General features: G+C 38.2%; 1 protein-coding gene and 2 non-coding genes across 3 annotated transcripts in view; 2 read left to right on the plus strand and 1 right to left on the minus strand.

Moving 5' to 3' along the window:
* Nucleotides 1-1248: 1248 nt before the first annotated feature.
* Nucleotides 1249-24834, minus strand: part of LOC126382124 (uncharacterized) — a 32052-nt gene continuing 8466 nt past the window's right edge. Inside the window, exons 2-8 of the mRNA XM_050031877.1 lie at nt 7061-7169; nt 6491-6787; nt 4665-4880; nt 4162-4389; nt 3511-3594; nt 3308-3393; nt 1249-3111 (exon numbers count right to left, since the gene is read on the minus strand). Coding sequence (XP_049887834.1) covers nt 2976-3111; nt 3308-3393; nt 3511-3594; nt 4162-4389; nt 4665-4880; nt 6491-6787; nt 7061-7162 — 1149 coding nt within the window. The 5' untranslated portion in view covers nt 7163-7169 and the 3' untranslated portion in view covers nt 1249-2975. The remainder of the gene's footprint in view (nt 3112-3307; nt 3394-3510; nt 3595-4161; nt 4390-4664; nt 4881-6490; nt 6788-7060; nt 7170-24834) is intronic.
* Nucleotides 6229-6300, plus strand: Trnat-cgu (transfer RNA threonine (anticodon CGU)). The gene has a single exon. It is a non-coding gene; the product is annotated as a tRNA-Thr (tRNA).
* On the plus strand, nt 6891-6972 carry Trnas-aga (transfer RNA serine (anticodon AGA)). The gene has a single exon. It is a non-coding gene; the product is annotated as a tRNA-Ser (tRNA).

Below are 24834 nucleotides of genomic sequence, written 5' to 3' on the forward strand. Positions count from 1 at the left end.
TTTTCAGGCTTGAATCACCTGATTGTCCGATAAAGTAAGATGATTCTGTGCTTCGGAGGGCACGTTAAGCCGTTGGTCCCGGCTATTAGCCGTAAAACACCTCCACCAACCCGCAGTGGAGCAGCGTGGTGGAGTATGCTCCATGCCCCCTCCGGTTGATTGAGGGGAGGCCTGTGCCCAGCAGTGGGACGTATATAGGCAGTTTATGTATATTATAATAAACAATAAAATATGAAATATTATGTCGGATATGGCAGTTTATCACTTAATGATAATTATCCAATAGATTTTTATTCAGTTTATTTTTATTAGACGTTCGTTATGTAAAAAAAAATGACGATTCAAAGTGTAACTATGTTACCTACTGGATAAAGATATATCTGCAATGTTTATATCCAATTATTAATTTTCCGTTACCTGAAGTGGTAGTTTCATAAAAAAAATCTTTAAATTTAGCTAATAAAAAAATTGGGGCACTCTCCCTGGCCTGCTGTTTTAAATTTAGTACTAACGGGTGATAGCACTTGGCGCTCCCCATTTGTCCGGCCAAGTAGTTAATGCCATCTGCGTCACATCATAAAACAGCTACCTAATTAGTATTATACACATAACTAAAAAGTAAGAGTTTCCGCAGTCATTCTAATTTGTTTATAAATTATTAGTTTTTTTCCCGACAGATGAAACTTGAATGTTTTTTCGCAGCTAATGTAAATTTTCTTCAGTGATCCAGACGCGCACGCAGCGGTATTCCAAACAAAAGTGCGTGCGCATAAAGTGATTGGCGCCGACATTAAATAATGCGAGGTTGTGGAATTCCTTCGAGGTTTTTTGACACTTGCTTATATACATATTAGGTATTTCAATAAAGTTATTATGCTTAGAATTTAAAAAGTAAGTGAGTAGTTTAATTTTGCCATTTTGACGTCGATACTTTTCCACTTTTCATTGTTTTTCTTTTTTTTTTTAATTTAAAGCCTTGTTTGGATTACAGATTTTACGGTAAATTGGTATCACGGGGTTTCCAAAATTAGTGCCCGGTTAATGGCAATAGGATAGGGGGTGACCCCTATTACGGGACTTAAACACAGCTGGCGAGGACTGAGGGTACTATACACCTCTGCCTACCCCTTTGGGGATACAGGCGTGATACTATGTCTTATGTAGGACTTACAGACACATTCATCCCATCTCACAATAAAGAGATAAAAAACAACCTTCTTTTATTTAATTTAATTTTATTGTCACTTAAAAAAATCTCTTAAGGCACAGCTTAAAATAACTTAAGGGCAGACTTAAATTAACTATTAAATGCAATTTTGATTCATTTTGTTTGTAATCTTATAGGATCTTAACTACACACTAAAAAATTAAAACTAAAAACCGTTGTTGTCTAAAAAGCTCACAATTAAGAGCTTAATTGACAAGAACCCAAGTTTGCTACATTATAATTTGAGTACTGTAACTAATTATTATATTAAGAATTATTAAACAGAACATCTAGTTCTGTTTAAAAGTAGTGCAAGAGAAGTGTGTCAGGATCGAAGCAAAAAAATAAATAAATAAATAAATATAAATAAATGTATGAATGTATCTAGTTCTGTACAATTAGTGATTTCAGTATAGATACTGAATACAATAGCGGTACGAGTTAGATCTGTCAAAGTACAGAAGCCAATGTTGTGGCGTTCATTATCATAGTGACGTAATGGCCCGCCCTCCTAATTTTATTTTAAGTTATACCCGTAATTTTCTTATCAACCGGAAAGAAAAAGGACGGATGATTGACAACTGTGAATTTTAAAATGAGTGATTGAATGAATAACCCGGGCGAATAGAATACTTACGCATCTCGCTGATATGCATTTGACGTGAGCTGTCAACTTAATTCTGTCAGGTTATTAGCCAATATAAAGTTTTGGGAGTTTTCAATTTCTGCCTAAAATAGACGTGTATTACATAAATTGTATGCCAGTCGATTTCCCGTCCCTTTCCTTTTCAGCGGACAGGTATAACTTAAAATAAATTTAGATGATGTGTACTGCCAACCTATCAGATTCATTTATTTTCATGGGATCAGATTAGGCCGATCGATTCTGTTCTATCTAAGAGTAAGTATTTAAGTTGATTGGATTAAATAATTACCTACAGTAGTAAGGTTTTCAAATAAGCAAGTACACAATTGCAATTTTATAGAAAATTAACTTAAATCGTCTAGTTGACAACCTCTTTATTTTCAAGTCGGATAAATAGTGGCTTGTCGATTTATAATGCAGCAAACGTCCCAGAGTATTTACCATTTGCCAGAATATCGGTTTAACTTACACTAAAGTATCTAAGTTAATTAAGACGATCTAGTAAATGCAATTTGAATGGCCATTGAGACAATATAGGTAAGTACTTAGGTACCTAATTACGTAATTATCTATTAATTATATAAATGCATGAAAGTAGTCTTCGCAAACAATGTAAAGTACCAAAGTACGTATCTACTTAATAAAATCCTTTAGTTTTTGCGTCGCGATAATTTTCGGCGTACATTTACATTCTATGGCCAGTGATTATATTACCTACAGGTTTTACTCGTAGATGCAAGGGAATCGTCTCACTAAATTATTTATCTACTTTTTTCAGGTTTGAGTAGAGCAAAATCGGAGGTGGACTGCAATCCATACTGTTCTTCAATGCGATATAATTCCAAGTGTAGCTATTATCTAAAGGTCAATGACCCGAGGTCTGTGTCCCTGAAGGTGTCAAAATACCCCACCATCGATATAGGTGCCAACTCGGACAACCACTAACTTAATTTTAACTTCATTTGACAGGACTATGAACATAGCTCGATCTTTTTCTTACACTTGTTGTAAATGAAGGAAGGCACTAGTTAAAAAGCTGTCAGACTAAAATTAGGTTAGGTTGGTGTGTCCCAGAACAGGCACCATTTCCCTACTCCAACCGCACTATAATATATCCAGTCTTCACATGTAGAGGTCGAAATCGAACCCGTTCCCCCCGCTCAGGTAGTCATACAAGTAGACGGCCATCTCGTCCAAAGCTTCAAAACGAGGGTCGTTGAGGTCCTCGCGGATAGACCTCGCTGACCGGGAAAGGGACCTAGGAAAAACAATGCGAAAGATTCAGTCATTATTTGCTTAAAGAAAAATAAACGCCTGACTAAATATAATAGCAAAGACGATGTTGTTGTTGCTATTAAATTTCAACAGGCGCCAAGTGTCTATTAAGGTAAGGTAAGGTAAGGTAAGGTAAGGTAGGTAGGTTTTAGGTGTCTATTAGGCTTACTATAGCTTACCTGAAATCGCTGTCAGTTTCCAATTCATCTTCGCTTGTGAAACGTTCACGGATGTCTTTCATGATGCATGCTTCCAGCTTCTTGTGCTGCAAGAAATAGAACGGATTTGTGATTATAAGTAAATTGCAAATCATGTTCAAGAAAAAAATTATATTTTTATGAGTAAGTACATATTATATATCATGTGTTATTATGATTATTACCTTATAACAGCGGAAGAAGAACATGGGTTTGATCAGCTCCTGAGAGAGAGGCGCCACGTCACGTTTCACATCTGGGACGCATTGCTGAAAAAAGCATCAACATCATTAGGTCCGAAATTGATAGAAATCCAGACAGACACAGTTTCTACAATCAGTTTTTACATCGTACCAGGTACATAAAGCTGCGCTAGAAATGAGTTTGAGAATTAATCATGTGCAATTTTTCACTAACACAATTGGCTAGACAATTATAAATAGCGCGGCCCACCACCTATCACGTTGTTCTAACTGTTAGATTCTAAGAAAGTTCGGTGAAGTGTGCGTACTTATTTCAGGGTGTCCTTTCATTCGCCTATTTTCAAATTTAATAATAATTTCTAAATGTTTTTATAAATTTTGTAAATAATAATCTTCTGCCTTGGCGTCAGACGGCACACACACAGATGCGCGTGTACGATAATGCCAATGAATAGTGTCTGTGTAAAGCGAGGCGTTTTGTACGAAGTGTCCGGGGTATGGCAATATCGATAGTGAGGTTTCGATACCATCGATATCATGGATATCGATACTATTTTTTTTTCAGCACGGCCACGGTTATCCGCTGCAACGCGGCCGAAACAGTGGGAAAACAAATAACAGTTTACTATGTACCGAGAATTTCTGACAGAACTGCAGGCCATCCTGTATGTCTCCCTTGAGCTCTGAGGATACGGGTAGGTTGCTGATGCGCTGCGTGATCTGTTCGTAGTTGGGCTCCAGGTTGTGGTCGATGTACCCGAGTTCTTGCATCACGCAGGTGATGTTGCGCACGCGGCCGGCTGCGGGGGCGCCCGGCCCGCGGGAGATGATGTCCAGGCGGTCGCGGAGGTCCATATCCCGCTGGGGATGGAGAATCAGACGAAAATCAGAGATCAGGGGGATTAAAATGGCCACATCGAAGCAATTCATCTATGAAAGCATTGTTGCAATTTGACATTTGTGCATATAAAAGTAAGTGCGCAATGCAAACAAATGTCAAATAGCAATATTGCTTTCTTAAAAAAATCCTTCACTGATAAACCAAGTTGTTTACTGTCAGTGAAGGGCTTTTTTTATTCAGGAGGTTAAAAAAATTATCCTCCCTCCACACCAAGAAAAACATAAATTGTACTTACAGACATCCTATTATTTCCATAGTAAGGTTGTTGCTGGTAGAACCCTTGGGGGTACTGTTGTGGGTACTGGTAGGGGTTGTACTGTGGGGGGTAGAACAGCCCCGGGGCGCTGTAGGGGAACTGGTAGAAGGGGGTGGCGGGGCTGAACGGACGGAATTGTGGGTTTGGCATCAAGTAGGGAGGAATCTGCGGTTGTGGCTGCTGCGGGAATGAGGGCTGAAAAGAAATAAGACTAAATTAAAAAAAAAATACTCACGCATGTTCTTAGAGGAAAAAAGGAGGGCAGAGCAAGGAGTACCTAATCAAAAATACGGAGACACCCACATAATTATTATACATACAGTCATGACGTCATGAGCTATCTATCCACTTTAGAACCCTGTCACACTAACATATTTGGCATTTAGTGAGACTTATAAAAAAAGATAATGGGACATGGTAGGTATAGGTACTAGGTACCTAATTAATACATATTAATCCTTGTGACCGTAAGTACACATATAATAGGTAGGTATAGTCCTAAGTGTGCGTCTCTGGTGTTATGTGAATGAACACATGAATGAATTTAGAAATTGACTGTAACATTTTAAAATTATTTAAATTAACAAAAGGAGAAAAAGCAACACCCCGTCGCCATGATGTTGAGTTGTTGAGTTTGTAAATGTGGCGTCCAATATGGAAATAAATATTTTCTTTCTTTCTTTCTTTCTATGTTAAAAGGGGAAAAGAAAAACGCAGTGTTGCCATCATATTAAACGAAAATTTTACTGTGTACATACTAAGATGAGTAATGGTGCTAATTCCTGTAAACACTTTTTCTTCCCTTCCCTTCACATTTTCTTATCCGCCGAAAACGAAAGGGACGGGTAATCGACAAGCATAAAATTTATGAAACACATGTCAATTTTAAGCACAAATCTAAAATAACCCTATAAAAAATTTGCACTGGCTAATAACCCGACAGAATTAAGTTGACAGCACACGTCAAACGGTTTGCATACCACCGAGATACCTTTTTGATTCGCCCGGGATATTCATTCATTTACTCATTCTTCGTTAAATTAAGAGCTGTCCCTTTCCTTTTCGGGGGATAAGAAAATGACAGGTATAACTTAAAGTAAAATTAGGAGGTGTCTGCAGGAATCGGGGCCATTGGTGGACCGTATAGTGACAACTGTCAAAATAAATCAGCTGCTCAATCCATCGCTCATATTATTATAGTTCAAACTTCAAATAGGTATGTTAGTTCGATGAGATTACTATCTGTTGCTTTCTACGATATGCCCGGAAATATGCTTATAATCATCCCGGCCATCTTTCTGTAGAACGCGTTCTATGATTTTATTTGCACCAAGGAAAAAAATTTATTAAAAAAAAAAATAACGATTGAAGGAAATCTCATTTAGAATGGGTAAAAAAATACTATTATATATATTATGAAATTAGTCAGTAAATAATTAATGAGATTTAAACATTGCTAGTGGAAATGTATGAAAAACAAAAAATAAAACAATATACAATTCGATTGTGAAACTAGGCCAGTAATTTCAACAATTTTCTCATCGCCTCTTTAGCTCAGTGGTAGAGCACTGGTCTCGTAAACCAGGGGTCGTGAGTTCAATCCTCACAGGAGGCATCATAAATTCTCTTTTTAGATTTAACTTTTTATTTTATTCTACAATATAACATTTTTATTTCGATTTTATTCAATTAGTAATGAAATAAAACAGAAACATTAAAATAACTATTTTTTTCAGTACCTACGGAAATTACTGAACATAATATTTTTTTATATTTCTTTTTTAATATTTAAAAATAATATTTACCCCATGAGGCCTAAATGCCAAAACTCCAGGTTTTTGTGGTTGTTGGGGTGGATGTTCAGGCAAATCATTTTCTTGGTTGTGCATAGCGCCATCTGTGGGTTTTGTAATAGTTTGCGTGCTCGGGTCTATTGAGAACCCAGGCGGTAGTTTGCCGAGTAAGATGGAAGGTAAAGAGTTCGCCGGCTCGTCAAAAGATGGCGTTGGCGGCGGTGGTGGAGCAGAGCATTTTGCGTAAGCCTCTTTCATTTCCTTTCTTATTTGCTTCACAACTTCTGGACCGAAACAACTTTCATAAATCTGAAAAGCATAATTAATTCAGGTTTTAGTTTCTATTTATGGGTTTAAGTATAGGTTATATCTATTATGAATGTGCACAGTAATTTCATCGCTCTAACGTACAGCAGTCGTGGCCGAGCGGTTAAGGCGTCTGACTAGAAATCAGATTCCCTCTGGGAGCGTAGGTTCGAATCCTACCGACTGCGGATTTCTTTTGCACTTTTTGGTATGTTTTTTTTTTCATAGTTTTTTTTAAGTATTCGTAATTTATAATTACTATTATTTTTGATTTACCTTCATCATGGCGTATTTTTTGATGAACCGGTCGTCACTGCTTGCAATCGCCTGCGCAGCTACACATAGCAAACAAGCCAATAATACTTGTCTCGTCTTCATTTTGGACCTGTGGACAATAAATAACACATATTACAAATTTCCTCCGCCAGTTGTAAAAATCGGACTAGGAGATTGTAAGCCTACCTATTCATAATTCTTCACGTTAGCCTGTCTACACACACATACTGACGCTAACTTATCTATCCGTAAATATAATAGCTGTATTAATTATTATGTATAATATGCTATATTCCGTCGCCTTAAAGTGAAGACCACGTAAGCATCTTTTTGAAAAATCACACTCGGATGTATTTTTGTTGACAAAACCTTTTACCCGGAATGATATAAAATTAATTGAAAGAACCTACTTATACCTACTTACCTACTTATAGTTACAAAGATAAATAGCTTCGCGGAGCCCTGGTGACTTTTTTACGGAGCCCCTAGGTTCAGCGGACCTCACTTCTGAATCGCTGCTGTATTTAACTGTAAGTCATCTTTTGGTAACATAGTTTTGCCCACTCCAATAGAGATTACAGGCATCTGTTTGACTTTACAATGTCATAAACAAAACATGAATCGGCGCCGGCGCAGAGTGTCGGCCGCCGCGCCCCGCCCGTATAATTGTTCGCGTAGTTCATTAGCACCCCACACGGAACCGTTAACACCTTAGGCTAAGCTTCATTATAAGTAAACTTAATGCTTGGTTGCGTTACAATGAATAATAATTTACCTAGAAGTTTTATCATGAAGTATAATAAATTAATAATAAATAATAACTGGTAGTAACTGGGACCAACACGAATCATCTTACTTTCGGACAATCAGATGATCAGCCAATAATGTCCTAAGCAAACTAGGGATCACAAAGTAATTTTTGTGGTAAGTATGTCCCCACCGGTTTTCGAAAGAAATCTTAGTCTATGGTAGGTAGGCCATCATCTCCCTAGTGTTTTCACAGGGTCCACTTACCCAACCGGAAGTTTTGACAGGTCCACCTTTTCTCGTGTAGGTATTTTGTTAAAAGTTATTTTTTAGACTTTGATTGATCCCACCTGGACATCCTCAGGTCAGTTATCTTAAATTTTGTAACGGGTGAGAGCCCACTGCGCTTCCATTAGTCCGGCCAAGTAGTTAATGAAAAAATTGGTAAATAAGTCACGTAAAAAAAATTGATTGGTTGACGCCAGCACCCTGCCTAGTAGTTGGACGTACATATATCTGTCTATAGCATAACATATACATAACATATGCGATCTTATCACGACTATATCCCAATTGGGGTAGTCAGAGGTACATCCATTACAAGATGAACAGTACCCATGAGTCATCGAACTTTTCTGTTAGACCAACGTCATCACGTTGGTGGTGAGCTGTATCGCTGTCTATAATGGTTGAGCCAACTGTGTTAATAGGTCCATGTTTGGGAAGCAAACCGGAGAAGGTGACGGTAGGACCACAGTAACTAACTATGCAGGACCACACTGACTATATACCGGACCACACTAACTGTGTACAGGACAACAGTACCTATGTTTGTATTTAAAATTTAAAAGCATTTCGACTGCGCGCGACCATCCTCCCTTCGTGTCCATAACTCTCCCATAAACACTCATTCTTCATTTCATCAGCTGCACTTCATCAAGTGGACCTAAAGCCCTATTCGCAAATAGCTTTATAAATCAGTTGTCGGAGGGCGCTGCGGGGTCGTTGCCCCCGCGGCCTTGCGATGCGCGTACGCAAGCGAGCAGCCTCCGCCGACTTGCGTAATGAGCCCCGACATCAGTGAGTGCTATCCAGGGACAAAACAAGATGATGCCCCGGTGGCACTCTTGGCCTTTGTACGGTACGTTCCGCTTCGAAAATTCAAAATTTTGAGAAAGAGCATTTTGGTACATTCTGACAATATTAGGAACATATTCTCAGTAATACCATCAACATTAGCTTTTGAAGTATCTAAATATTTTTTTGTAGATTGATTTTGCGTAACTTGAAATTATTTTTATATTATTGCAAGGGACTTAAAACATAGGAATGAGGAGGCTAGGAGTGTGTGTATACACTAAACATCTCTGCCTACCCCTTCAGGGATACAGGCGTGATGTTTTGCTGATTTTTAGGGTAGACAATTGTATTTGGGTTTTATACGAATCTGACATGTTTTTCAAAATTATGGTAATATACAGTTAAGGGATCGTTTATGATACCTATTATAAACTTTACCTGTGAATTTGTCGTATACTGGCTAGTAGAAGTCAATATCTTGCGTTCTACTAGGAATTCCAAATTCAAATTGAAGTTATATTGTTTCCTGATGTTCTAAGGCTTCCTAAGACTGTTGTTGTCTCTACAGAGAGAATAAGTATTTACTCGTAGCTCTAAACTACACTTGTAGTTTACAACAGAAGCTCAAAAATATTAGCATTAAAATACTCCCTCGCTCATTAACCCCAATGTTATTTACATTTACGGTTTTTGAATAAAAAACAGCCATTAAGAATTCAACACTTCAAGATTTTAAATCCAGAATTGGAACAGAATACCGAAGAAAAATAAAATAAAACAAAATAGCGGATGTAGAGTAATAAAATAACGGAATAAAATATTAAAGATCCTGATGTAAGTAGGTACCTGCTACTTTCAAATTTGGAACAACACGATCACGCACACTGGCCGTTTTTGTTATCGGCAAAAAATATGTATAACTGACATCAGAGCAAAGAGGTGCCTTTTTAAGAAATACTTTTTCACTGTTAGTTTTTTCTGTCAATGAGTTTCAGTCAGCCAATGAAAATGATAGCTTTTAAAATAATTCAATGCTATTTTTGTTTGTCTAGTAGTTAGTAGTTTGTATGGTAGTTAGAGTGATCAACATAACATAAACATCATTAAATACGTCCCACAATTGGGTACAGGCCTCCCCTCAATCAACTAGACTGGGTATGGAGAATAATCCACCACGCTGCTCCACTGCGGCTTGGTGGAGGTGTTATACGGCGAATAGCCGGGACCAACCGGGACAATCAGATGATTTAAGCCTGCAATGTTCTTACCAAACAAAGGAAAGTCTCACAAAGTGATTTCTTGAAAGTGAGTGATTATGGTGAGTGATTGTGATTCTAGAGTGATCAAATTGACGAGAAATAAACAAGAGAGATTCAATCATGCCAAAAAGTAATTAGCATGAGTTGCTTTAAATCATTAAGCTCGTTTATTTTAAGATGTGAAGTTTTAACAGAAGTAAAATTCCAACAAAGAAAATAGCAACTCCGATGATGTATTTTTCATCTCTGCTTACCTTAGTGGGAAATAGGCGCCTGTTTATATACGTGTTCAAGTTTATTATCTGTATTTTTTATCGGTAACACTGTTATTACTTCTGGAATCAAACTGAGAACATAATTTAACGCATGAACATGACGCAACGCGCAAGCCGGAAGACAAGCTGCCAAGCATCTTATTATTTTATGATCCAATTTATTATAAATCACTATATTATAACAACGTTTTAATGTCTTCCCATAAGCCCTATCCCTAGCCTGTCTTCCAGGTCGATAATCCTATTTAAAGTTATCGATCTAAGCGCAAAAACAGGAAAATGAAATCATCATCTGTTCAACGCCCTTAGGCAATCAATACCATCTCATTTACCTCAAATAGAATGCTGACCACATTGGGTAAAAAAATGGCTAAGCGTAAAATTGCGCCGCGTATTAAAGGTTCCGCATCCTGGGTTTATTTATACTATAGTTCTATTGCGACCGCAAATGACTTTTGTTTGCTGCATATTTGGTTTTGTTTTTTTTTTGTGGGATTATGTTTATTTACGTGTAAAGATTAATATTTTGCGTAAACCGTCCTTCACACACACACGACACGTTCAGCTGCTTCTCTTCCCGGGCATGTCGTAAAAACCGACAGAGGGATTGTGTCCTCTAACATGATGGACTAATGTTATGGGCGATAGGCTGATCCCTTATCACCATAAGGTTCATCATATCCATCTTTGGAATTCGTATCAACAGTGGCTGTAAGTTGTTATTGATTGCTTGTGGCTCTGCCCACCCCATTAGGGATTACGGGCGTGAGTTTATGTATGTATGTATGTAAACCGTCCTAATTCTACATTATCTCGATTGTCAGCCAAGGAACATAACATAAGCTCAGGACTGTATTCCTAATTGGGGTAGTCAGAGGTACATCCAGCGCAAGAGAATTTAATTACCCATGCTTCACCGAGCTTTCGTCAACTGTACCTAATGGTCGAGCCAACTGTGTTAGTGTAAATTAAAAACTCATTGGCCAGCCCAATAACTAAATATCGTCTCACAAACTTGATCCTAAATATCAATTAAAGAAACAAGTTTCAGTTTTATACAATAGTAAGTATACTTATAAGGAACTCTAAATAACATTTATAAATATAACCACAACACAACCACAATTATTCGATGTCACAGTACAGCTTGTCAGCATATTTAAAACTTCTACTATTTTGTTGTACAATCAGTATAAATTCGATCAGTATAAATTACAATCAGTCAAAGTATGCTACAAATAGATACTTGATTACAGAAACCAACGCCTCTGAATTGGACTTCTTGAACTATGAGTTTGAATTCATGTTTAGATCACGTGGTTTCCAGGACCATGACACTTGACATAGCTGGCGAGGAGTGAGTGTATGTTATTACAATAAGAACAATGTGTCCAGTCCAGTCCCATTTTAGCCACGAACAATTGAAACCCCGATATTCCAAATTTGAATCCGTGAGAAAGGGTTTTTAAGGTCACATACTTCTACTTTCTTTCGAAACCGTTTACAATAAACTGGTTAGATATTTTTATCAAATAGAATATTGAACTAATCGTTCAGCTCTATCAAACTACAATAAATTATCTAAACAAAAACATATTTTCACAGCTGACTGGGTTTGAAATTGGAACTTCACCGTGACGGCCTAATAGGGATGACGATAATAGATTTTGTTACGTAATTGGGAACTACTTACTATCATGACAAAGACGTACGATGATAAGCGTTTTTGGTAATAGATAATATAAAATCTATATGTTTATCTTGATGGTTACATACCATTCACTACTTACGTCGAGGAAAAGACGGTGTAATGGCCTCAACGCCAATCGAAGTCATCGAAAGAAGGAAAGATAACATATAAGATTCGTTATTCAGTTGTTAATTCGAATTCATTACGAAATACAATGTCATGGCAGAAGCATTATAATATTATAATTGTTGTTTGATATTCGGATCACATTATGTAAGTATAGAACTGTGTTGCTACTCTTTATTTTAATCAGCATAATAATGGGTGGAAGATGTAATTGTGGCTGGGTGTAATAAAAAGGGTCATCATTTATACCCAAAAACAAAGATAAAAGATGCATATTTGTGTTATTTATGAAATTAGAACGTTTAATGAAGGAAAAGTTGTAGAGCGCCATCTATAATGCGTTTGAAGAACGTAGCCTGGATAGTTCCTTATTCTTACCGCGCATTGAGACGATTGTAACATGTTATCTTATTGAAATATAATCACTAATTGTACTAAACTGGTACCGGCCTCCGTGATCCAGTGGTTGAGCGTTGGGCTCACGATCCGGAGGTCCTGGGTTCGAATCCCGGTGGGGACATGTCACAAAAATTACTTTGTGATCCCTAGTTTGGTTAGGACATTAAAGGCTGATCACCTGACTGTCTGAAAGTAAGACGATCCGTGCTTCGGAAGGCACGTTAAGCCGTTGGTCCCGCTTACTACTTACTGATGTAAGTACGTAGTCGTTACATGAGTCATGTCAGGGTCCTATGGCGGCTCAATAGTAACCCTGACACCAGAGTTGATGAGGTTGTTAATCCACCTCACAACCCACACGATAGAAGAGAAGACTGAACTGGTCGTTATGTTTAATATTAAGTATTACCTAAAAGAAATCATTGAATAAATAAATGCCGATAACTACATAGTAACTCAAATAGCTCTAGCTCTATGTTGCCGATCGCATCGTAACAGCATGGCAATCATACCGATATGATCGCTTCGAATCAATACGCATCATTGAGCATCTAACAATCGGACGTGATACTCGTAAACAAAGCGAATAAGTAATATAATAATAACTTTTTTTCATAGTTATTTAACAATTATGGGAAGAGTCTGTAGTCCCACAGGTAGGTAGATAATCATATCGTAAAGTGTACTTTGTAAGCAATTGCCACATGATTGTTGGGTGCAGACAATCTGATTACAAGACTACATTGTGGGGCAAATGTGAGTTTTTGTACTATATCGCATTTTTATGCTTTTTGCTGTATTACAGTCGTATAGACGCCGGGAGAACGGAAAAAGAATAATTATGATTTGAATAAAATGCAGCTTTTTACATGTGTAATGATGTACTGTTTTGTCATATACTGTTAGCTAAGGAAATGAAGCTGTATTTAATGATCAATCGATTAACTAACAGATAACATTTGCACGCTTAGGTACATTCAAATTCAAATTCAAAAATATTTTTAGTCAGTAGGTAACTTAGTTACACTTTGAATCGTCAATTTTTATATAACGAACGTTTCATCCGCCTAAAAATACTGCAGCTTCTCACAACTTATATAGCCGGGGCAAAGAAGCTGCAAGAAAAACCTCGGCCCAGGCCCCTAGACGTTCTTTCTTTCTTTTTTAAATACTTACGTATATTTTGGAGACCGTTGAATGTATACTCATTACTTGCCACGTTTTAATGAAATAAATATATTCTATTATATTCAAATTTAACAATATTTTAACATGTTACTTCATTTTATAACATTTTTTATACAGAAAGCTCAGTGAGGTGTGTGTACTTATACGTAGTTCATGTTGTGATGGATGTACCTCTGACTACCCCAGTTGGGCTGTAGTCGTGACTTTATGTTATGATATGACAAGTTAAAACTTTTCTTCCTTTCTTACCGATTTGCTTATCATCCCGTAAAATATCCAACACGATAACTTAAATCAACGATCAAGTGCACCAACTTGAATTAATGAGATAATTACGTAAATATCAAATGCAAATTATTAATATATTCAGCAGAATATTTATAATAATCTTAACTGAAAATAGTCGATATTCCAGATGGATAAGATAGGGAGGTTGAATACGAGAACATTAAATTTATTGCCTTAATAATGGCGGACGAGGATCCCTTCGTCTTAATAGTTAATTATAGGCAATCTGCATAAAAGCTAATAGGCGTAAATCGATCAGGTTGACAAGGCTACGCATACCAGTAACCAGGTGGAACCCGCTTGGTTTTTTGCCTAGCGTGGTTATGGATCGATTGATAGAGTCGTCTCACCTCAGCTGGATAATAGTATCAGTTACTAATTTCACGTTCCTTTCTTAGTAATGGAAAATAAAAAAGCCGACGGACTTAACTCGTAGACTAGTACGGTCACGAGTACTAATATGTATACACTTTGAAACCATGTCACATTAACTTTTCTGACAAATTAAACCGTAAGTCTCGTTAAATGTCAAATATGATAGTGCGACAGGGTTCTAAAGTGGGTACATGATATTGCTTATGACTGTACAGCCCGGTCATTCCATATAAAAATACTTGTTCTTGGTGATGACCTAAATTATTATATTATATAAATTATTATCATGTACTCAGCGGTGAAGGAAAACATCGTGAGGAAACTCACATTCCAAAGAAATGCATTTTCGGAGGTATGTGGCCTAACCTGTATTGGGCTGGTATTCCCTTCACGGGTTGGAAGGTCAAACAGACCATCGCTTCTGTAAAAAACCGGATCTGTCAAATCTTCAGGTTAGGTAAGCGGACATCTAGAGAGACGGGATAATGCTAGAGAGATGATGATGAACCATATTGGTGACTCAAAAGCAAAACATAGTAAGGATTAATTTCAATTTTTATTTAAATGTCCTAATTCACCTATTAACGATCTACTTATAAAAAGTTCTAATCCTCGTAGCGTTATATGGCCGTCTTGTATTTTCTTATCCGCCAAAATGGAAAGGGAAAGGGATGATTGACGGCTGTTCATCTTAAAATAAATGAATAACCCGGGCGAATCAAATAAGTACCTCGCTGGTATGCAACACGTTTGACATGTGCTGTCAACTTAATTCTGCCGATGTAAAATTTTTAGAGAGTTGTAGATTTCTGTCTTTTTTTTGTCTGTTTGTTCCTAGGTTACGCAACCGATCATTTGGCCTAAACTTCTAGAGCTCCTGTACACTGAAAAAGTGTATTTCCCAACCCTGACGCTGGCAGAATTGTCCCTGTTGACAAAAGCCAGTTAGGAGAAAAAAAAAATATATTTCTGCCTAAAATTTACGCATGTTCCACAAATTTTATGTCTGTCGATTACCTGTCCAATTCCTGTTAAAAGAAAGCTTTTTCCCTGCCCCTTTCTTTCCCTTTCTTTTTCAGTGGATATGAAAATGCCAAGTAAAATAAAATAAAATTAGATGGTGTGTACAGGAATTAGCACCATTTTACTCTTTGTTTTTTTTTATTTGGTGACAGTATTTTGATTGAGGAGAGGCCTGTGGCCAGCTGTGGGATATTATAGCGTACCGAATTGTACAGGCTGTATTTTCTCTTCTGATAAGTTATGTTAAGGGATAATAGCACAAAATACTACGTCAAAATTAAAACACAGTATGAGAAATGGGTGTTACGTGGTTTTACTAGGCTTTGATTTTATTTCTGTGACACAATAATATGCTTGATAGAGCGAACACAGGTTTCTGCTTCTGTATTTTTTTTCAATTGTGGCTTTCTGTATTTTGGTTTTAAGAAGTTGATGGGTTACCCCGCCTTAATTCCTGTGGTATATCTATGTTTTACTTATGGTCTTATGTCATGTCTAAATATTATGATTGATAAAAAATGCAAATGCCGTTTTACTGAACAGGTCCGAAACTATACGGACCTGTCCCAGAGATGGAAATTTGGCGAGGTTGTGACAGTACTGGGGCCGGTGCACTATCTGGTGAGAACGGACGACGGAGAGACCTGCAAGAGACACGTTGACCAGATGCTGCAGACCTCAGTAACAACCAACCAACCAACGAATAGTAGCTAACTATAAGATTTAGGGGAGAGACCTGTGGTATATCTATGTTTTACTTATGGTCTTATGTCATGTCAAAATATTATTATGATTGATAAAAAATGCAAATGCCGTTTTACTGAGTTTAATATATGTATTACAATTCCCTTCCAATTGAAGGTGAAATGACATCCTTCAAGTTGTAAAACTAATAATTTAGCATTAAAGTCCGCCGCTCATTGTTTTATAGCAGCCCATTCATATAATTTAAAAATAAACAACTCGACCATTTTAAAAGTTCAGTATAGCGAAAATAATCTTTTAACGGCGTGATTACTTTTACAGTTGTTTTAAGTTGACTTACTAATTCACTATTCATCCGAGAAGATTAATTATATGAACATCGTCGGAATTACTGGTAATAACATACCTTTAGTCTTGGTGTATTCAGTTTATTAATTACCTCTTTGTTTGACATGATGGGCGGCCAGGGCCGGTTCTAGCAGCTTCTGTGTGGCCTCATAATTTGTGTAGTTTGACGATCTCTGTGTTGTGGAATAGCTAGACACAGTAGACACTGTCGAACAAACCAGAAGTCCCGGGTGCGAATTTTTCTTATTGAACTTGAGTTTGAACACATTTTGTGCATTTTTTTCACGGTTCCGTCGTGTCGATTAAGACGAGGACATGAAAAAGATACTTATGTTATCGATAATATGAGTCCTATTTTAGAATTTTATAGGAAACAAGACTTTTCCACATCGGTAAATGGATCGTGGTACAGTCATGAGCAATATAATGTACCCACTTTAGGACTCTGTCGCACTAACATATTTGACATTTAGTGAGACTTACAATTCAATTTGTCAAAAAAGTTAATGTGTCATGGTACCAAAGTGTATACATATTAATGCTCGTGACCGTACTACAATGGCAGTAGTCAAGTAAAGGTTTCTATACTTAAATGAATTGACCATGATGATCTTCTTCGCTGTTGATGAGGCAAAGCTGTTGAGTCGTAAGGAATTCAAGTGATAGGAGGATATTTCAGAAGTCTATTTATTAATTAACCATCTTAAACAGACCATTATGTAGACGGCGACACGGCTCACCAATTATCACGTTGATCTAAAAGAAAGCTCGGTGAGGTGTAGGCACTGTTCAGCAAATCTTCGTGTTGCAGTGGGAATTGGATTTACTGGATTATATTTCATATAGAAAATAAAAGTGTTCATTGGAACGTGACACGTTTAATCAAGGCTCAAATAGAAGAGAGACATAGACAACACAATACTTATAAAGTAGTTTTTACATAAGTCAATTAGTGTTGCTGACACAGTAAATGAATAATGAGGTATTTACATTTCAATAGGCACTTAGTTCAGTCGTGAGCATCATCATAAACTGCCTATATACGTCCCACTGCTGGGCACAGGCCTCCCCTCAATCAACCGGAGGGGGTATGGAGCATACTCCACCACGCTGCTCCACTGCGGGTTGGTGGAGGTGTTTTTTACGGCTAATAGCCGGGACCAACGGCTTAACGTGCCCTCCGAAGCACGGAATCATCTTACTTTTTCGGACAATCAGGTGATTCAAGCCTGAAAAGTCCTTACCAAACAAAGGACAGTCTCACAAAGTGATTTCGACAATGTCCCCATCGGGAATCGAACCCGGACCTCCAGATCGTGAGCCTAACGCTCTAACCACTAGACCACGGAGTCGTGAGCATATGTCGTCTTAAACAGAACGAGTGTGGGTCCTCATATTCCGACCCTGAGTCCGTCACTGGTGCTCAGTTACTTTTATAGAGCTGAATTAACCCTCCCACCGTAGGCTTCAAATTAATTGTAATAAACTGTCAAAAGAAATATGTATTACGCCGCTTTTAATACTTTACTGAGATGTTATTTTTGTACTTGCACCTGCCTATTCTATGCAGGAAAGTAGAGGGAAGGGTGTATGTTGCCTTCAGGTGTATTTATGTCACAGGCTGCGTCTAGAGATAGCCTTTGTCATGCATAAAGAACAAAGGGCAAGGTTACCAAGGCAAATATAATATGGGAAGTGTTTTGAAGACTGATAGGGATCAGGGGGGTTAAAAACTCCACATCAAAGCAATTCACCTGAAACAGCAATATTGATATTTGACATTTTGATTGCATTGCGCACTTACTTATTATCAAATTGCAATGCTTTTTTAGATGAGTTGGTTCGATGTGGCTTTTTTATTTGTTGCCCTTGGTATTTGTTTAGTCATTATTTTTTAGCGATACAGCTCACGACCTATCACGTTGGTCTAACAGAAAGCTCAGGTGATGTGGGTACATAGTTAATTTTGCGATGAATGTACTTCTGACTACCCCAATTGGGATTACGGGCATATTGGTGCTGATTCCGGTACACATCATCTAATTTTATTTTAAGTTATATCTGTCATTTTCTTATCCGCTGAAAAGATTATACAACACACGTCAATTTTAAAATTTTACATTGGCCTATTGGGTTATTACCCGACAGAATTAAGTTAACAGCGTGCCTATTTTATTTATCGGGTTATACATTCATTTTAAAAAGTGACGATTGTCAATCATCCGTCCTTTTCCTTCTCGACATATAAAATGACAGGTATAATTTAAAATAAAATTAGGAGGTATCTGCAGGAATCGGGGCCTTCGAATTTTAAATGTATCATTAAACTGTATATTATTATAAATTGTGACATTTTTGTAATCCTCAGTTTATTGGTAGCGCATGTTGGAGGGAGACTGTTGAATGAACTCATTAAAGATAGAGGATCTTTTTATATCACTTTTCAATTTTGAATACTGAAGAATACCGTTCAAAAGCGATTAAAAATCGTAAATACCGTTTCAATTTAAGCTAATCTGAACTACATCCAAAACGATTCGAACCTCAATTTATCAATACAAAACGATTACTTTCATATCCAATTAGATAACGAATAAAATTTAGTTTAATTGCATTATCTGTATTAGCAAGTCAGCATTGCCTTTCACAGGTCGGTTGTTAACTGTATCATACATACATACAGTCATACACATACATACAAAAACGTATTACTGTTACCTGTGGTAGTAGGCAGTTTGACTGGTGCCTGGTTTTTGTTAAAAATGCCGCGTTACTTGTTCTTCATAAGTAGACCGCAAGAAAAATGGAGTAGATTTTGTGATTGCTTGGCTTTTTTAAAATACTGACATACTTACATACGTAACAAATCCCCGGTATATAAAGATGTTCAGAAGCGGCATATGAGAAGATGCAACATTGAGCCTTCACAATGGGAGGGTTTGGCAGCACAGCGCCCAGAATGCCGTAGGCTTGTGATGAGGCGAAGTCACGAGTTCGAGCAACAGCGTACTGGGCGGCAAGGAGGAACACCGTTGGGTTTTAGTGGGTATACCGGGTGGCGACTCCCGGGGAGTCCCACATAACCACGTCCCCCCCCCCCCCCCCCCGGGAACGTGGTATGCGTAACGCATATCCCAACGTTAAAAAAACATTAACAAGTAAATTGCTGGATTTGGAGAAAAATAAAAGAAGTGTTTGAACCGTACTTGACTGTTTAATTGAGCAAACCCAAACCCCACACTACGTAAGAAAGAGACTCTCCGTTCCGTACCGATACGAGCTTGGAGCGAGCTTTTTACCTTTGAATGCGGGCCAATTTAAGCCGTTAAGGAGTAAAAGAGCGCGCGCGAACTGTCTGGCTCGTTCGCACGCCCGGTAATAACAAACATTTTTGTATGGAGTGACCGGGCTGTGCTAGTCTGTGAGTTAATGCTGCAGGAAACAAGCCTCTAAATCTTCTACAACTTTAGAACAACTGTAATATTGAACAATGGATAAATAAATTGTTAAGCTACACACTCGAAGACAACGAAACGAGTACCTACTTAAAATAACTCAGAACAAAATATCAATAAACGTAACAGTAAATGGCAGTGAGGCTGCTAACACTGAACATCAGGTTTTATTTTATGGCAACATTTCCCGTATGGTAAAAGTTTCATGGGGCCGTTAGATGTATATAACAATGCCAGTGACAATACTACAGCTTTCTATTACAAACATAACTGTGGAGATTGGGCAAAATACTGTTGAGGCTGATATCCGCACATGGAAATGGCGGTGGATTGGTCATGTCCTTAAAAGACCTGTGGAACACCCGTCCCGAAGAGCTCTGACCTGTGCGCGTGGAAAACGCAAAAGATAGCGACCCGAAGAGACCTGGCGACCCGAAGAGACCTGGCGACCCGAAGAGACCTGGCGACCCGAAGAAACCTGGCGACCCGAAGAGACCTGGCGACGCTCGGTTGACCGAGAGTTGAAAACTCTCGGCATGTCATGGGAGCAAGCTACACAGGCTGCCAAAGATCTCAAGGAGTGGAACTCTGTTATTCGAGCCCTACATCCTTACAGGGGATAAAAGGATTAGAAAAAGGAAGAAGAAGATAGTATAGCTTTCTAGACATATTATTATGCACATAATATTATGATAACATCATCATATGCTCATGTTTAAGTTTTAGATTTAATTTAATTTTAGTTTAACTAAAACTGGTTCAACCGTTTTTTCTTTATTTTTATTATTTTTTCTCTCAATTTTCACCATAGTTTGTTTATTTTTGTAATCTTAGAGTCGTTATTTATATGCAAGGCGTGGGGCCTGGTTACTGGTAGCACAGGCGTAAAGCCTTTCACAGGAACCAGCTCCCACAAAAATTGTAAGTTCTAAGCTAAGACAGCATGAAGTTGTACATTTTTGTGGTGAGAGTAATAAACATTTTTTTTTATATGTTTACATACATAATTAACATAGGTATTAAAATAAAATAAGTTCAGGAATTTGCGTAGCATCGCTAAGCAGTCTTGGCTTTATCGTGATGCTTATGTCAATTAATAATAATGTAATACATACTCTCTATAATGTAATACATCTATACAAATGTGATCCAAAAAAGACATTTTTTTTTATATATGCCTCAGCCATTACATTTTTTTTTAATAATTATGTACCAGAACAATGAGAGAATAGGTGATTATCACGTTGAAGTACTACAGCGCCATCTATATACTTTTTTGGGGAACGTGGTCTGGAAAGTATCTCCTTACTTCAACCCTCTCCCCTCTCCCTTCCCCCTGACTAGTCAAATTGGGAATATAAGTCGCGAGCCATGGCTCGTCGTTCCAGGTACTCAAGGAACTCCTTGAGCGACGGGTCAGCCTTCAGGTCTCGTTCCATCTGGAAACTGCAGACCAGGGTATGGTAAGGAAGAAACTCACCGTGCCGTTTCAGGAATGTTCCCATTTTGGGAATGTCCCGGCAGTAAACAGACGCAAAAGTTATGTAAAAAGAGATAGATTTATTATAGAAAGAAAGAAGAAAGAAAGTATTTATTACTAGAGGACGCCACAGTAACAATACAAACATTATTAAGTACCTAACATTTAGGCAGATAAGACCAGAGTAAAAGAAAGAACAATTTAAAAAAGGAAAGCAGTCAGGGTCCTTGCTTTTTGAGAGTTTTTACACCGGAAAAATCCCACTCTGTGAAAATTCCCGGGAATTCACATCACTGGCCGTGAGCATCAGAGACATCAACATATTTTTATGCTGAACCCTTGGAGTAACTACTTAGTACATATGGCGTATAGAGGAGCTCGGTGGCGCAGCGGTTAACGCGCTCGGTCTGCGATTGTTGAGGTTAAGCAACTGTCGCAAAGGCCGGTCATAGGATGGGTGACCAAAAAAAAGTTTTCATCTCGAGCTCCTCCGTGCTTCGGAAGGCACGTTGAGCTGTTGGTCCCGGCTGCATTAGCAGTCGTTAATAACCATCAATCCGCACTGGGCCCGCGTGATGGTTTAAGGCCCGATCTCCCTATTCATCCATAGGGAAGGCCCGTGCCCCAGCAGTGGGGACGTTAATGGGCTGATGATGATGATGGCGTACAGAATGCCACCTTTATCTGCAATAAGATCGCCTACGGTCTGTTATCTTTGGGAACGGGATCAAACAAATTGCATTACCCGTTACTTACATTGTTGGCTGTAACCAAAATGTTCCTCTGTGGGACTTTCTGACGACCGTTTGTTTCACGTTTATGGAAATTAACTGGTAATACGTATGAATGAAACGGAAGCCATTCGTTTGATAGTCGGTTTGTGTGACTCGAACGCATTTAACGGTTTATATCTGCAGCCATAACACCTTGCGAAATGACGTAAATTCAAAAATTGTACATTGACGTTCAACAAGTTTTCATACATACATACATAAATACATAAACGGCCTATATACGTCCCACTGCTGGGCACAGGCCTCCTCAATCAACCGGAGGGGGTATGGAGCATACTCCACCACGCTGCTCCAATCAACAAGTTTATCCATGATAATTACGTTGAATAAATGATTCTGACTTCTGATTTCATTCTTGGTCTGTGAGCAGTGATGTTGCCGTTGGCGATTGTTCCCACTTTGGGAAAATTCCGGGCAGTAAAAGGCGCAAAACTTATGAAAAAAAAAGATTTATTATCTAATCTTTAGGCAGATAAAATCAGAGTACAAGAAATAACAATTTGAAAAAGAAAAGCAGCTAGTGTCCGTACTATTGAAGAGGTTTTACATCAAGAATATTCCCACTTTGGGAAAATTTCCGGGAACGGCACATTACTGGAGATGAAGTTGAAATTACGGCAGCTCTTATAAGAAGTATGAAATAATAACCAGTTTAGTAAGATACCTGAGCTTATTGGCGTTTTTTAGGTTTTGTTAAGTTGACGCGGGATGAAAAGGCTCAGGTGTGGCTGGATAGTTGAAGAAAAGTGATATACTTACTGTGAGTACTTCAGACGTCGAATAGTTTATATTTTTACGGGCTGACGGGTTATAAGTAAACAATAACGTTATAAGAAATTGCATATCGCACAACCAAAACTGTAACAACTCCAAAAATGGGTGGACATAAAAATAACACATAAATAATTCCACTAACACAGTTTTTTTTTCACGTGACTTAATTATTGTAGATTTCCCGTAGATGACATTAACTACTTGGCCGTACAACTGGGGAGCGCTGAAGGCTCTCACCCGGTACAACGTTTAAGTCAACAGGCCTGAGGGTGCCGAGTTGGGCGCGAACCTCGGCTCAGAGTGTCGTCTGAGAGGAAAAATATTTGAAAGAATTAATCGACCCTAGTGAGTCGATAGCGATAAGCGATGATTGAGGGAACTCGTCAACCGACGGGCCGGCGGGGTCTCTATTGGTGGACACCAACACAGTTCTTCTATCGTGTGGGTTGTGAGGTGGAGTACCAACCTCATCAACCCTGGTGTCAGGGTTACTATTGAGCCGCCAAAGGCCCCTGACGTGGCTCATGTAACGACTACTTACTTACATCAGTAAGTAGTAACCGGGACCAACGGCTTAACGTGCCTTCCGAAGCACGGATCATCTTACTTTTTGGACAATCAGGTGATTAGCCTGTAATGTCCTAATTAAACTAGGGATCACAAAGTGATTTTTGTGATATGTCCCCACCGGGATTCGAACCCGGGACCAACACATTGATCTCGACCATTATAGACCCCCGTCTATACTTTATGTAAAAAGGGGTTTTAATATAAAGGGGGTTTAATATGTGGTGTCCGGCTCAGAAGGAATTACGCCCTTTACAACTGAAGACATAAACAAGTTTAAACCGTCAACAATTTACACTGATTGACTGACTTTGTCGTTTTTATTCCAATTCTCGAGTGTATTTCCTTTACGATAATGGTACATACTTGCTCCGGCCAAGTAGTTAATGCCATCTGCGGCAAATCTACAATAAGTCACGTCAAAAAAGGTACATACTTGCGTGGAATTAAAACAGTACTTACTTGCAATTCTTGGTACGAAACGAACCGTATTTACCATGAATTAACTAAACCTACTACGTGTTTTTTTTAAAGAACGTCTAAGGCCCAGTGCTGAGGTTTTTCTTGAAACTTCTTTTCCCGGCTATGCAGGTTGTGAGAAGCTGCAGTAGTTTTAGGTGAATAAGACGTTCGTTATGTAAGAAATTACAATTCAAAGTGTGTTACCTACCTACTGAATGGAGATATTTTTGAATTTGAATTTGACTTTGAATAAAAGTATTCATCATCATCAATTTAAGAGCCACATTCTTGTCGATGTAGTCTCCATTCTTGTCTATCAAAGGCCAATTCTTTGAATTACTTTAAAATATACTTCGCGTCGTTCGCCTTCTCTTTAATTTGTTATATGTGGGTTTTCTTAGTCTTCCTCTTCCTCTCTTTCTATCTTCCCTTTTATGTGTTTTAATAAATTCAGCGTGTCTTATTATGTATTCAGTCATCTTGCCTCTTCTGTCTTCGATAACATTAATATTTGCGTCCTTTCCCTTACTCATGTGATCCTTTTTAAAGTATCACCAAACCTATAAGCCATGTTAGGAGCCAAGTTTGATGAGGCTGGTCATTCTCTCACAACCTACACGAGAGAAGAAAACCGCACCTACATTTAGACGGATCTCTTCGTTTATCGTGTGGGTTGTTGTTGTTGTTGCTATGGCTATGGGTCCCTGGCATAACTCGTGTAACGACCGCCGTGTTAACT

Source organism: Pectinophora gossypiella, chromosome 3, assembly GCF_024362695.1.
Source record: "Pectinophora gossypiella chromosome 3, ilPecGoss1.1, whole genome shotgun sequence".
Lineage (NCBI taxonomy): Eukaryota > Metazoa > Arthropoda > Insecta > Lepidoptera > Gelechiidae > Pectinophora > Pectinophora gossypiella.